At 37.0% G+C, this 14982-nt stretch overlaps 1 protein-coding gene across 3 annotated transcripts in view; it reads left to right on the forward strand.

The window, feature by feature from the left end:
• The window catches only part of CERS6 (ceramide synthase 6), a 389110-nt gene that overhangs the window by 315839 nt on the left and 58289 nt on the right, over positions 1-14982 (forward strand). For all 3 annotated transcript variants that reach the window (XM_077154067.1, XM_077154069.1, XM_077154068.1), the window contains exons 7-8: positions 8597-8725; positions 11431-11537. In XM_077154067.1, coding sequence (XP_077010182.1) covers positions 8597-8725; positions 11431-11537 — 236 coding nt within the window. The remainder of the gene's footprint in view (positions 1-8596; positions 8726-11430; positions 11538-14982) is intronic.

Raw genomic sequence — 14982 nt, forward strand, 5'->3', positions numbered from 1 at the left:
AGAAGATCCAGGAAAACTGTTTATCAATTTATTAGAAAAAAGAACACACTTATCTGTTAAACATAATACAAATGTCTAGGTACCTTGAAGGTTCAAATAAGAATATTAAAAACCACGAGAGATTTCTATGATTATGGCAGTTGCCATAAAATGAAATCAGTTTTAAGTTGGGCTGCTGTCCTTCTGTTTGCCAGATAGTTTGAAACTATTAAAAGGGTAACCTGGGGCTAGCAACCTGATTTCTGTTCCTATGAATTATATTACAAATTTATTAATTTTATTTATTAAATTCAGGAAAGTTAATATATGTCATTTGCATCTGAGAGAGAAGTCCCTTTGCTTTGCTTTGCACTTTAGCAGTATCTCACATTCTTTACCATCTGTGCACATCTAAATCAGCTTTCACTTAAAATTTTGATCCTACCCTTCTGAGGAGGTTCACCAATATTTTTCTTCCTTGATCACATAAAGATTACTTTACAAGACTACACCAAATTATTAATACGTTATCCAGAAAATGGAAATTTAGGGAACAACTTCCTTAATTTTTGAGTTTTTTAAATGAGAAATGAAATAATGGTGCTTTCATAAAGGCAAGTACATGAAGATGAATTTCTAGTGCCTTCGGTAGACAGAGCATTATTTTGAAGACTGCAGCCTGATCATGTGAAGGGAGCTCCATCATAAAGAATGTCAGACCTTATGTATTAATAAGAGATAGATTGCTTTGGCTCTATGGTGTTAATATTTCATTGAACATAAAATTCCCCTGGAGAATTGAGTTTAAGATGCCAATTCTTATTATAACAGCTGGGCATAGAGACAGCTATCTGGAATTTGACCTGTACCAGACATTTCTAATGTGGGATTTATCCAGTAGAGACAAAGAAATTCTGGTCTGGTTTCTCTAAATGCCATTTGATGAAACATAACAGGAAAAAAAAAAACCCAGCATTTTCTTACCAGTTTTTGGTATTAAGATGAATAGCTTTTCTTGAATTCTTTCATTTCAGACTTACTCTGATTCAGTTTTGCCAAGACCAGATCTGATTTTTCTTTCTATCTCTGACAATCAACATAGGCCACATACCCTTCTGTTCCCTCTAAGAAGCCACTGAAATGAGGACTGTGGCGGGTGGGGGGGACAAAATCAGGGAGAGAACCCTTCATGATGGCTGTGAATATGTCCAGAAATAATACGGCCCAGTGGAGGGAGGTTGGGAGCACCACCGCAGCAAGTGCTCAGGCCAGTCTGGAATAAAGGCTTTGGGACCAATCTTCAATCTCAGGCCAACCAAAAATCACAATCTCTCTGCTTACCTACTGCACCTGAAAATCCAGGAAAATATACTCAAACTGAAATGCTAAAGTTCCTAGCATGCCTGGGTCTATACACATACTAACTGCTTTCAGTCATAACATGTATGAGGATGAAATTTTTCCACCCTGCTTTTATAAAATCCAAATTGACAATTTGTTTAAGAACTGTTATTTGAACCAAATCCCATGCCCACTTACAGAAATGTGTTGAGATGGGGTGATGTGACTACATGACTTTTACTAAAGGTATTTCATTGCCTACTATGTTTTCTGAAGCAGAAATGTAAAAGATGATCATGCCTTTATCATATCCGTACAGATGTGACTGTAGAGTGAAAATTGCTCTTCTGCCATGAGCCCCTCAGTAATAAAATAAATGCTTTCTAGGACCTAGGGATTTATGTGTGAAAATGAAGTTCACAAAGCAAACTTTGTCTGAAAAACAAGGTTCTTATTTTTAAAAGAGCCCCGCTGGATGACCAAGAGCGTTGTGTTGTTTATTGACATTTATATCAGATATGAATTAGAAAGCTTAATCACAAAGTGGTCCTCATCCTCCATAAGTGTTTTTGACGAATTTGTATTTGCTCATTTTAAAATTAAATAGAGAAAACCTCCTGTTCTTATTCAGCGAGCTTCAGAGCAGTCATTCTGAGGTGAAAAATGGGAAATGTGGAAAATATTGTTCTGGGTAGATTTTAAAATCTCTGATTTAAGCATGGACACATATGAATGAAATGTTGCATGCTTTCATTTAATTATGTGAGGAAACAATTTAAAATTTCAGTTGATGGGCTCACCCCACTTTAATTGATCCACTGTTTTAAAGCAGCTGTTGTCTGCTAGACTGCTATGTTACAGTGATGGAGCCTAATAAATCGACGCTAACAGCCTGAGAGAGGAGAATTCGTCTTCCAGGTGGAGACATTATTTTTATGGTATGCCTAAGACCTTATAAGCCTATAATCATCACATTCAATTCAGAGCATGGTCATAGTTTCTCATCTGCCACTGGGCTAAGAACCAAATGTAAATCTGGTTCTGAAAAAGGAGTCTAATGGTAGGTCAAAGGAAGTGGATGTTTACAACACTGAGTTGTGTTGTGGGCAGTTAGAATTAACTGATGCAAGATAGATGATTCTCCTGGCAATGGTGTCTACCATAACTGCCAAGGGCTACTTTGGAGATAGCTACTAAGCCCAAATGTTAATTGAAAATAATAAGAGAAATAGTTGCTCTTTATTTTTTAAATGATCTGACCTTATTTAGAACCCTAATATAATGTTTATCCTAGTAGTAAATCCATTTATATAATTATCAATAAATGTTAGGGGTAAAGTAACTTCTGGACATGTTCACCAAAATGTAAATTAGCCAATAATATCAATAGTTACTAAAGATCTCAGTGTCTCCCTCCTCCTCACCTTTTCCCTTCCTCCCTCTGTCTATGCTCCCCTGTGTCCCTTCTCCCTCTATTTTTCTCATTTTAATTAAGACAGATATGAAAATTAGACAGATTAAAGGGTTCAAATACCATTTTAGTCACTGCAACTACCAAATCTGGAATTATAGAATTGACAGCTTAGAGATAACCAGATCCAGTCTCTTAATTGTACAGATGAGGAAATTGAGAACTTTACCAAAAATTACAAACTAGTAAGAGAAGGAACCTGGAATACAAACTGGCTTTCATGCAATGTTTGCTCAAGAATTGCCCATTGAAAGGGAGGACACATTCTTTGGGAATCTAATTATGTCAATAAGACCCTGATTTACTTTCTCAAACTTTTGTTTTAAAATAAAATTTTCCTTAACCCACTACTAGATATATACACTAAAGAATTGAAAGCAGGGACTTGAACATTTATTTGCATGCTGGTGTTCATAGAAGCATTATTCACAATTGCCAAACGATGGAAGAAACCAAGTGTCCATCAGCCAATTAATGGGTAAATAAAATGTGTATATACAAATAATGGAATATTATTCAACTGTAAAAAGGAATGGAGTCCTGAGACATGTGACAACATGAATGAACCTTAAAGACATTGTGTTAAGTGAAATAAGCCAGACACAAAAGGACAAATATTGTATGATCTCACTGATTTGAAACAATTAGAATAAGTGAACTCATAGAGTCAGAATCTAGAATATAGGTGTTTTAACTAGGATTTTCTAGAGAAACAGAATCAGCAGGAGATATCTATAAATATAAAATTTATAAAATTTCTCAAGTAACCATGGCGATGTAGAGTCCAAGTACTATAGGGCAGGCTACAAGCTGGCAACTTCAATCAAGGTCCTCAATGAACTCTGAGGAGAGGCTGACTGGCTGAAGCAGGAAGAATGATTGTCTCCTCTGGGTCCTTCTTAAAAGCTTTCTGGTCATTAGATTAAGCATCACTCATTGCAGAAGACACTTCCCTTAACTGATTGCAAATACAGTCAGCTGTGCCTGCTGCCAACGTGGTCATGATTTAAGTCCATGAAATGTCCTCATAACAACAGACAGGCCAGCACTTGCCCAACCAGACAACCAGGCACCACCACCTGGCCAAGTTGACACATGAATCTGACCATGACAGTAGGTTACTAGGGGATGGGATGAGAATAGGAAATGCAAAGTAAGGGCTTAAAATGTACAGGGTTCTTATTTGGAATGATGGAAATGTTTTCATAATGGACAGTGGTGATGGTAGCACAACATTGTCAAAGCAGTTAACAGCACTGATATATATATATATATATATATATATATATATATATATATATATATATATGTTGTGAATTATGACTGAAAGGGGGAAATGTTAGATTGTATGTACTGTAACAGACTAAAAAAATTTTTTAAATTCATGGAACTACACAGTGAACCCTAAGTTAAACATGGACTTTTATTTTATAAAAGTGTGTTTTTTTTTATTTTATTTTTTTTATTAATTAACGGAAAAAAAGAAATTAACCCAACATTTAGAAATCATACCATTCTACATATGCATTCAGTAATTCTTAACATCATCACATAGATGCATGATCATTGTTTCTTAGTACATTTGCATCGGTTTAGAAGAACTAGCAACACAACAGAAAAAGATATAGAATGTTAATATAGAGAAAAAAAATAAAAGTAATAATAATAGTAAAAAAAAAAAACCTATAACTCAGATGCAGCTTCATTCAGTGTTTTAACATGATTACTTTACAATTAGGTATTATTGTGCTGTCCATTTTTGAGTTTTTGTATCTAGTCCTGTTGCACAGTCTGTATCCCTCCAGCTCCAAATACCCATTATCTTACCCTGTTTCTAACTCCTGCTGGACTCTGTTACCAATGACATATTCCAAGTTTATTCTCGAATGTCGGTTCACATCAGTGGGACCATACAGTATTTGTCTTTTAGTTTTTGGCTAGACTCACTCAGCATAATGTTCTCTAGGTCTATCCATGTTATTACATGCTTCATAAGTTTATCCTGTCTTAAAGCTGCATAATATTCCATCGTATGTATATACCACAGTTTGTTTAGCCACTCTTCTGTTGATGGACATTTTGGCTGTTTCCATCTCTTTGCAGTTGTAAATAACGCTGCTATAAACATTGGTGTGCAGTTTACATCAATTGTAATAAATGTTCCACACCAAAAGAAGTTGGTGGTGGGGTAGTACATGGGAATCCTGTATTTTAAACATGATTTTCTGTAAACCCACAAGTTCTCCCATAGAGAAAAGTAGAGAATTTGCCTTAACCACTGCCTAGTGAACGTGCTTCAACAAACTGAACAAAAATGTTTGAGGTCTCTCTGAGTTGTGAAAAGGTTAGGGTCAGGTTTAAAAAGTAAAGATTCAGGTAAAATGCCTCCTTTCACCCAGTGAATCAGGGACTAGAGAAGAACTCATAGGGCTAGATGGTTGCAGAGGGAAAATACAAGGCAGCTCAGAGAAATTGGGACACAATTAGAGCTGCCCTCCCTTGGGAAAAGAGTAAGTAGAGTCTACAAGAAACTGAGGGTTCTACTTGACTGTATGGTTGGTGCCAGTGTAAATCAAAATAGCAGCTTGGCTGATCATCTGCCAACCTCAGGACAGTGGTGACTAGTGGTAATATTAAAAAGTACTTATAAGTGCTTTATAGCTGTTCTGATATAGTAAATAAAATCGAGCCTTTAAAGACCCAAAAGTAATGTTGTTCCTAACTTCCCTCTTCATCTGTGAGTACCAATATTTTCTAGAATAGCTATATATCAGGAATTAAGTAAGGGAGGGCTTCTGTCTATTTAACAAAGTTAAAATATCTTTTTTTTTAAGCAATCGACTTTTTTTTTCTTTTTTATGAAAAATAACATAAATATATGTTATATATACAAAAAAGCAATAAATTTCAAAGCACAGCACCATGATTAGTTTTAGAACATATTTCAGAGTTTGACATGGGTTACAATTCCACAATTTTAGGTTTTTACTTCTAGGTGCTCTAAGATACTGGAGACTAAAAGAGACATCAATTTAATGATTCAGCAATCATATTCTCTTGTTAAATCCTGTCTTCTCTGTATAACTCCACCATCACCTTTGATCTTTCTATCCCTTTCTTTAGGGGTGTTTGGGCTATGGCCATTCTAACTTTTTCATGTTGGGAGGGGCTGTCACTAATATGGGGTAGGGAGATGGAACCATTTGATGTTCAGGAGAGGCTGGGCCCTCTAGGCTTCAGGACTTATCTGGTCCAGGGACTCATCTGGAGGTTGTAAGTTTCTGGAAAGTTACTCTAGAGCATCGAACCCTTGTGAAATCTTATATGTTGCCCTAGATGCTCTTTAGGATTGTCTGGAATGGTCCTGGTTGGGGGTTGGCAGGTTAAGACAGGTAGCAAGGTCTACCTGAAACTTGCATAAAAACAACCTTGAGAATAGCCTCTCGATTCTATTTGAACTCTCTCTGCCACTGATACTTTATTAGTTATACTTCTTTTCTTTTGGTAAGGATGAATTGTTGATCCCACAATGCCAGGACCAGATTCATCCCTGGGAGTCATCTCCCACATTGCCAGGGAGACTTTCACCCCTAGATGTCATGACGTCCCACGTAGCAGGAGGGCAATGCTTTCACATTCACAGCTGGGCTTACGGAGAATGAGGCCTCATCTGAGCAACAAAAGACGTCCTCCAAAAGTAACTCTTAGGCACACCTATAGGTAGGCTAAGCTTCTCTGCTACCTACATAAGCTTCCCAAGAGCAAGCCTCCAGATCAAGGGCATGGCCTATTGATTTGGGTGTCCCTAAAGTTCGACACAGTATCAAGGGATTTCCTGGTGGTGAAGTTTAATAGTTCCGTATTTTTTTCTCCCATCCCTCAAGGGACTCTGCCAATACTTTTTTATTATCTGCTTAATATACTCTAGGATGTATCCAGACATTACATTAAGCTGTACTGGATGAAAGGCCCTCACTCTTATTCTGGGCTCCCTGTGTTTCAGTTGTTCAATTGAGCTATACAGATAGGTTGAGTTAGATTATGTGTTACAGAAAAATATCTTTTTAAGGAATGGTAAAAGGTAAAGAAACTAGTTTACAAATAATCTAGTGTTGTAAACACTAACCTTCTAACCTGTATTACTCTCTCCCTTTTACACCTTGCTCCAGTTACACTGGCCTTCTTGTTATTCCTTGAACACATCAAGATAGAAAGAGGATAATGGATAGAGCCTATGGATGGTTTGTTTTCTCTTCCTGGAACACTCTCCCATATATCTATATAGCTTTAAGCCACCTTCTTAAAGAAGTCTATCTTGACCCCACTATTTACTACTGTAACCTACCTTTCCCACCAACCAGCACCCCTTATCTCCCTTATTCTGACTGTTTATTTTATTTTCCACAGCACATTTTACCTCCCAACATAAGAGATCTTTTACTTACTGCGTTTATTTCTTATTGTCTGTTCTTCTCCACCAGAATATATAAGCTCCACAAGGGCAGAAACCTTTGTCTATTTTGTTTCCTGATGTATCCCCAAAGCTTAGAACATTGTCTGGAGCATAGTAAGTGCTCAATAAATATTTTTAAATGAGCATGGGAATTCTTACTTCCCAGAGTAGAAATTTAGGAAATGTTCCCTCATATTTAGCCCACACGCTACTCTTTTACCATTACCAGCTTCTGTTCATAGGTTAGTTTTGTGGTACACTTTTTTGAGAGAGGTGGACTATTTATGTGTCTTTAGGTTAATGGTCTATAGGAAAGTAGTCCTCTTTCTCCAAAGGCTTCGAGTAGAGCACAGTTAGGGATGATCCTGGTATTTAATTCCCAGAGAGGCTCATGTTTCTATGGGAATTATACACATATAATATATATAAGAAAGACTATATATATAAGAGAGACTATATGTATAAGAGAGACTATATTTCTAAGCAACAGAAATTTCATACCATAACAAATCATGTCCAAATGATCAGGGGAGAAGTCAATATCACAGGAAGATGATCTTTTCACATGGGCCAAGAGGCATCTCCCTTGAAGTTGAGTAAAATAAGGATGACCAATTTACTGCCAAATATTTTTTCTATGATTATGTAAAAATAATGTTTAAAATTCAGGGCTTGTTTTATTAGGATCTCAGAAAAGCCAACGTTAAGATTCCTATTTTTAGCATTCTGACAAACATATTCCAGAAAAAGGATTTTAGACATTGAGATGTACATTCCAAGAAATCTTTGAGATAAGAAACAATCACCATGTTCAGCCATACCGTGTGACTCATCAGACCTTTTATGTAGCCAGGAGACTCTCAAGTCTGAGAGCTGTCCAGTGCCCCCTTCTTCACTTTAGCTTGTTATCCCAGCAAAGATGCCACATCTGGTCAAAATCATGACCTACACATCCAGAAGCCCCAGCCACTAGTCGTCAGAGAAATGGTCCGGTTGGACCTGAACTGCCACCCAAAAGATCTTTCTAAAGTACAAGTCTAAAATTTGTAACCTTCTTTGCTTGAAATCCTGCAGCAATTCCTCCATAGCTTTCAGGGTGAGTTCAAATTCCTTGGCTTAGTACAAAACACCCTCTCTGATCTGGCCCTTTTCTTGACATTTATCACATTCTACCATAGTCACTGGGCTCCCGTGTGTCTCGCCTACTTCCGAGAGATAGGAATTGCATTGTATTCATTTTACTGTCCCCAGCACATGGCCTGTAGATGTTCTTAGTAAGCATTGGTCGAATGAGTGAATAGAAATGTAATACTGCTAAACTCTAACGCAGCTGTGGTTTTTCTTTTCCTAAGGACTTTGGTATCATGTTCCTGCACCACCTTGCATCTGTTTTCTTGATTTCCTTTTCGTATGTCAGCAATATGATCCGAGTAGGGACAGTGATCCTGTGTCTCCATGATTCCCCTGACTTTCTCCTGGAGGTAAGAGTTTTCTTTCATCTTTAGGTGTACACAGTCCAGAATTCAGGAAGCCCCCAAGACTATAATTTATTCCATGTTTATGCTAGGTATTGCTTGGGGAAAATAGTAATTAACTGCTTTGAAACAGCAGAGTGCATCTTTGAAGGTCAACTTAGTGAAAAGGAGACTTTCAATCAGTATATAACTTTTTATACCAAAAAGTTCATTGTGTTAGCATTCTTTATTAATAAAAGGGGAAAACCTTTTTCTATTCCACACTTAAGGAAGGAATGATTTATGACATGAAAATCATTACTTGAATAGATTTTTTTCTTGTGAAACAAATTTCACACTGATTTATCTAGCGAGTATATATAACTCAGTTTTACCTGTTAATGGTAGATGTATATCCCAGTGAAATTAAGTAGTAGTCATAGTTTTTACTGCCAATCTAGATATTGTCCTAGTATTTTTATGCTAAGGTGCAAATTATATATAAAAACTGTTTTTTTCTATGAATATTAGTACAAAGAGTATCTATAGAAATGTTTGCAATTTGATTAACCTTCTAAACCATTATCATTTAGAATCTTAGAGTGATAGCAAAAAAGGAAGGAAAATGAAAATGCTCAACCAAATTCCAAAATATACAATTCCAAGGACAATTTTGATGTGGTATTTACTCTCAATTATGGCCCCAGTAAGAGTCTCACCTAGATAATGTTCTATCATTAAAGTCTTTTCACCCTATACTAAGAAAATTATGTAACTAATAAAAATCAACTCTGATTACAAAGTCCATATAGAAATGGCCCTTAGGATCTGAATTCTGATTTTCTTTTATTCCTGTTGGCCTATAGCTCTGCATCTTTGAAGCATTTACTGTTATTGTAGATATAGAATAGAAGCACCCTCAAATAATGATCTGTTATTGAAATATAAGCAGAAATTCCACGCTATCAAATTGAATCCCCTGAAAAGGCAGTTAGTCGGGGGTTGAAGTATATATAGTATATATAGCATTTTATTAAAAACTCTGATCCCTTCAATGTTATGAAACATAAAGACAGTCCTAATGTGCTAGGTAAGTCAAGTGATAGTTTGGTACTATAATTTTTAAGTAATTCAAACTAAATTCTATTCAGCCAATTTTTTTAGAAGGAGAAACATAATTAGTATAAAGGTAATACCCTAAAAACCCGTTATCATATGGTTAAATCCCATGTATGCCTCGAAGTAGAAATGTGTACAGCAGCCTACAATAATGAAATCAATTCTGTACTATCTGTCAACTTTAATGTCTGTGAAAGTGGCTGGCAGGGTGCTTGGCAGAGCCACAGTTCCAAAAATGTTGGCTGAATTGTCACTACCACTTTTATCCAAAAATCCCATTCCTGTGACTTAAAAGCAAATGTTCTTTATTACCTGGATTCTCTTTCACATTGTAAAATCACACTTGAGAATTTCCAGTTAATGAGATATGTAGATGTCCACTCTTTGAAGATGGGATTTATAGTCCAGACTTTTATGAAAAATTGATGTGTAATGCTTTATTAAATACTTGTGAATGAATGTAAAGCAGAAATTACATGCTTCACCTAGAACAGAAGGAGAAAAGGTGCTTTCTCTCTTTCTTACATAATTCATGGTATCGCACTTAAAGTATTCATGAAATTAAAAGTTAGTGTTCCTGGCTTTCCTTTAGTTAATAGGCATTTTCCCTTAGGAATACATTTTTCCATAGCTTTGTGTCTTAGTAAAAGCGATTGAATTATAGCTTTGGGAGATACTGTCAATAATCCTCTCAAGCTAATTTAACTTTCCAAGAAGTAGAAAATAATGTCATGAATTTAAAAGACTACTTTAATTTTAACCCTTTGAATAGACAAAGGTTTTATGTGCTGAGAATGTACGCTAAAAATGTAGAAAGAAGTGAGTAAAATTCTTTTCAGTCCCACTTGTTCTTACTTAGAATTACCGGTAAAAAGTGGATAGTAGGAAAAAGGATATAATTTCTTCTCTAGACTAATTTATAATATAAAAATAGTGAAGTCACTATAATAAATTATTTGAGTACTTCTCACACTTTGAACATTAGTGACTTTCATCTAGATGACAATCCATTACTGTAACTTCAAAAGCATGCCTACGTGGGTTAGTTGAAATAACAAGATGGTGACAATTTATTCTTTTCTGAGTTTATGAGAGTAAGGCAGGGTGCTGTCTCCCCAGAGTACTCTGCACCTGCTTAAAGAAAACCTGTCATTCCAAGTAGAAATGAGGAAAATGCAGAATGGTTCCAGATATTCTGTATAAAGCCAGGTGGCCTCATTCTAACTTTAAAGGATTATTTAGCATTTTGTATTTTGAATAATTATGCCAAATTTCTCTTTTCATGGTTTTGGCTTGCTAATGTCATCTATAATGCAAGAATTTCTTATTTTCTCTCTGTTTTCCTGAAATCAACCATATAATTGAATTTTTCAGGTTGCTGAATGTTTTATTACATCTGTTACAATCAGTAGTTCTACTTATAGCTAATACTGCCTTTCTCTCAACTTTTGGGCAATTTATAAATACTGATGCATGATGCATGACATTTCAAAGTAGCAGGCAATTTTATGCATCTGATAAGTTATACTTTATAGGAGACTCAGGCATTTTGAAAGAAATTTTTCATTTATCAGTTTAACTAAATTAATATGTGACATTCCTTCTTTTCATAGGCTGCCAAAATGGCAAACTATGCCAAATTTCAGAAAACGTGTGATCTCCTATTTGTTATGTTCGCCATAGTTTTCATTAGCACTCGAATTGCTATATTTCCCTTCTGGTGAGTATGCCATTCTTCTTTCTTGATACAGCCATCCCTTCCAAATAAACTTTATAAATCATTTTCCTTATGAACTGCACTCTAAATAATTAGCAAGAGATTTTATAATGGAGGTAGAGAGAGGGACTCAAGAATCAGCTTGAGTTCTCCTTCCAGAAGACGGTTGCATTCTTACGAATATTTACCCAAGGATAGTCAGAGAAGGATGCAGCTTACGTAGGTTCTGAAGCCACAGAAAATTGTCTGCCAATTTAGGAAAAGATCTAGAATAGGGTTTAAGAACCTCAGCCATGAAGATTTGAATTAAGAAAGGAAACTTACTGCTGCAAATAGGTATATATCGGGGATCTTCCTGTACCAGGAGTTATCAGAGTCTTGTCCTTAAACCAGCAGCAGTGGCAATACCTGGGACCCTGTTAGCAATGCAAATTTTGGGGTCCTTCCCCAGACTTAATGAATCAGAAAATCTAGTGGTGGGATTTGGCAATCTGGGTTTTGATAAGCCTTCCAGGTAATCTGCTAAACTTAAAAAACTATGAAATTCTTCTCACTGGCTATGTTTATAATGAAAGCAGATAATGATATAATTCAAAAATAGCCCCTGAAATCTCTATTGCTCCTTAATGTCTGGCTGTCTTTTCTGTGTTGAGAACTGAGAAAAACACATGACAGATTTTGATGGAATTTGACAATCCTTCCTGTAGAAAGAGGTCTATTCTCCTTAGTCTTTTTTCTTGAACTAGGGGTAAAAAATGAGCCTTCTGAATCACTTAAATTCTACTATTGATAACAGACATGTTTTTCCATTATTAAAAATTGATTCAAGTGGGAAATTAAGGCAGTGGACATTGGAGAAAGCAAAGAAATGAAGACATGCAATAATACCTTGACTTTTAACCCCAATGAAAAAATAACAATATTAAAATTGGAACTTTTAAGTGAATGATTTCACTGCGGTTCCATTAATGAATTTCTCTCCCTCTCTCTCTCTTTCTCTCTCTCTCTCTCTCACACACACACACACACACACACATGTACATACAGCTTCTTCTTGAAGTTTGCAGCCCTTTTGAATACTTCCTATTATGAAAATATTTCCAAGCAACAGCATTATGTGTTGGCAACAGATGTGAAGTGATCAGATGTAGGAAATGCTGAAGTAATTTTGAATATAGTGTGTAATTATTTCAGGGATAAAGCTCTTGCAAGGTTATGAGAGCTAGTGGTAAGAATTTATATAATTCAAGCAAAATTCAGGAAATATTTCTCAGAGAAATACTTGAGATTTTTCCCTCCTTAGAATTTCTGAAACCTGACTTTAAAGTAATCATCACTATGCAGTACTTTGATTTTTTTACTTCCTGTTCTAGTTTGCTAGCTGCTGGAATGCAATATTACAAAACAGAATGGCTTTTAAAAAGGGGAATTTAATGAGTTTCTAGTTTACAGTTCTAAGGCCGAGAAAATGTCCCAATTAAAACAAGTCTATAGAAATGTCCAATCAAAGGCATCCAGGGAAAGATACTTTGGTTCAAGAAGGCCGATGAAGCTCAGGGTTCCTCTCTCATCTGGAAAGGCACATGGTGAACACAGTCACGGTTTCTCTCTTGGCTGGAAGGGCACATGGCAAACAGTGTCATCTGCTACTTTCTCTCCTGGCTTCCTGTTTCATGAAGCTCCTCGGGAGGCATTTTCCTTTTTCATCTCCAAAGGTCGCTGGCTTGTGGACTCTGCTTCTTAGTGCTGCAGCATTCTCTGCTCTCTCTGAATCTCTCTGAATCTCTCATTCTCCAAAATGTTTCCTCTTTTATAGTACTTCAGAAACTAATCAAGGCCCACTCAAATGGGTGGAGACATGTCATCCCCTAATCCAGTTTAACAACCATTCTTAACTAAATCACATCAACCAGGGAGATGATCTTATTACAGTTTCATATATACATTATTGAATAAGGATTATTCTACCTTTAAGAAATGGGATTTATATCAAAACATGGCTTTTCTTAGGGGGCATATATCCTTTCAAACCAGCACATTCCACCCTCTGGCCCCTAAAAAAGACATGTTTTTCCCATGTACAAAATACATTAATTTCATAACAATATCAGATATCCTTAAACCTTTCAGTAGCAATACAAACAAAGTATCAAATTAGAGACAGTATAAAATCTCATCAAATCAGTTACAGGCATGGTCTGTCCTAAGGCAAAATTCTCTACATTTGCTCTGGACCTTTGAAAACTTGTAACAAGTTGTTAGCTGCCAACATATAAAGGAGGAACATTCATAGGATACATATACACATTTCCATAGGGAGGAAGGAACACGGGGGTCACCGGCCCCATACAGTTTCGAAAACCTGCAGGGCAAAGTTCATTAGATTTCAGAGTCTGAGAGTCATTTATCCTCAGGGCTTTAGAAAGTGGCAGTCCCACCCTTTCCAAATGCCTACGCCTGCCTCTCTCTGAATGCAACCTTGGGGGATATTGGGGAGACCACCTTTCTCTTGGCTCCACCCTCTCCAAGCATTGGGGCCGCACCCGGGCTCTCTGCCATCTCCCGGGCACACGCTCAACCCCTCCATGTGGTGGCAGCCAGGCTCTCCCCAAACACCAAGAAATGTGCTTCACCCTCTCCAAGGCCTGAGGCAGCATGACTCTTCTACTGCAACGAGGTGGAAGGCCCATTCTCTGCCTTTGGGGCAAACTCACCCTCTCCACGGGCTTGGGTGGGTCTGCACTCCTGGCCTGAGGCTTCTTGACTTCAGACCTCAGCCTCCACGGTTTTGCCTCTGAAGTTATTTTTCCTCCAATGTGTCCCTTCTCTGAACCCCTCAGTCCAGACTGGCAGCGGCTCTGTTTATACAGGTCCCACAGCACTCTCGTTGGCTTTCTATGCAGTAGCCTTGGATCATGCCCATCAGACATAAGGAGTTTCCACAAATCTTTCCTGGATAACTCCATGTCCGATCCTGACTTTCTCTGAAATGGCTGGCTGGTTCCACATTTGGTTAAATCCACACTTTACTCTGTAGTCTCCCTTTCTGTAGGCCCAGAATTTTCTGGGACCTCAATTTCTGGTTTCTTTTTACTCAAGAGTTCAGTTTTCAGCTTATCTCTTTCCTGTCACATTTCACTATAAGCTGCAAGGATAAACCAGACTGCACTTTTGACATTTAATTTGGAGATCTCTTCTGCTAAATATCCAAGTTCATGGCTTTTAAAATCTGCCTTCCAGCCAATACCATTAGTCAACTTTGCCAGATTATCTGCCATTTTAAAACAAGGATCACCTTCCTTCCAGTTTTCAGTAACATGTGCCTCATTTCTTTCTAAGGCCTCATCAGAGGTATCTTTAGAGTCCACATTTCTACCAACAGTCTCTCCAAAGCATTCTAGGCCTTCTCTGTCAAGCTTCTCACAACTCTTCCAAAATCTTCCCTTTA

The sequence above is a fragment of the Tamandua tetradactyla genome, chromosome 3, assembly GCF_023851605.1.
Source record: "Tamandua tetradactyla isolate mTamTet1 chromosome 3, mTamTet1.pri, whole genome shotgun sequence".
In the NCBI taxonomy this organism is placed as follows: domain Eukaryota; kingdom Metazoa; phylum Chordata; class Mammalia; order Pilosa; family Myrmecophagidae; genus Tamandua; species Tamandua tetradactyla.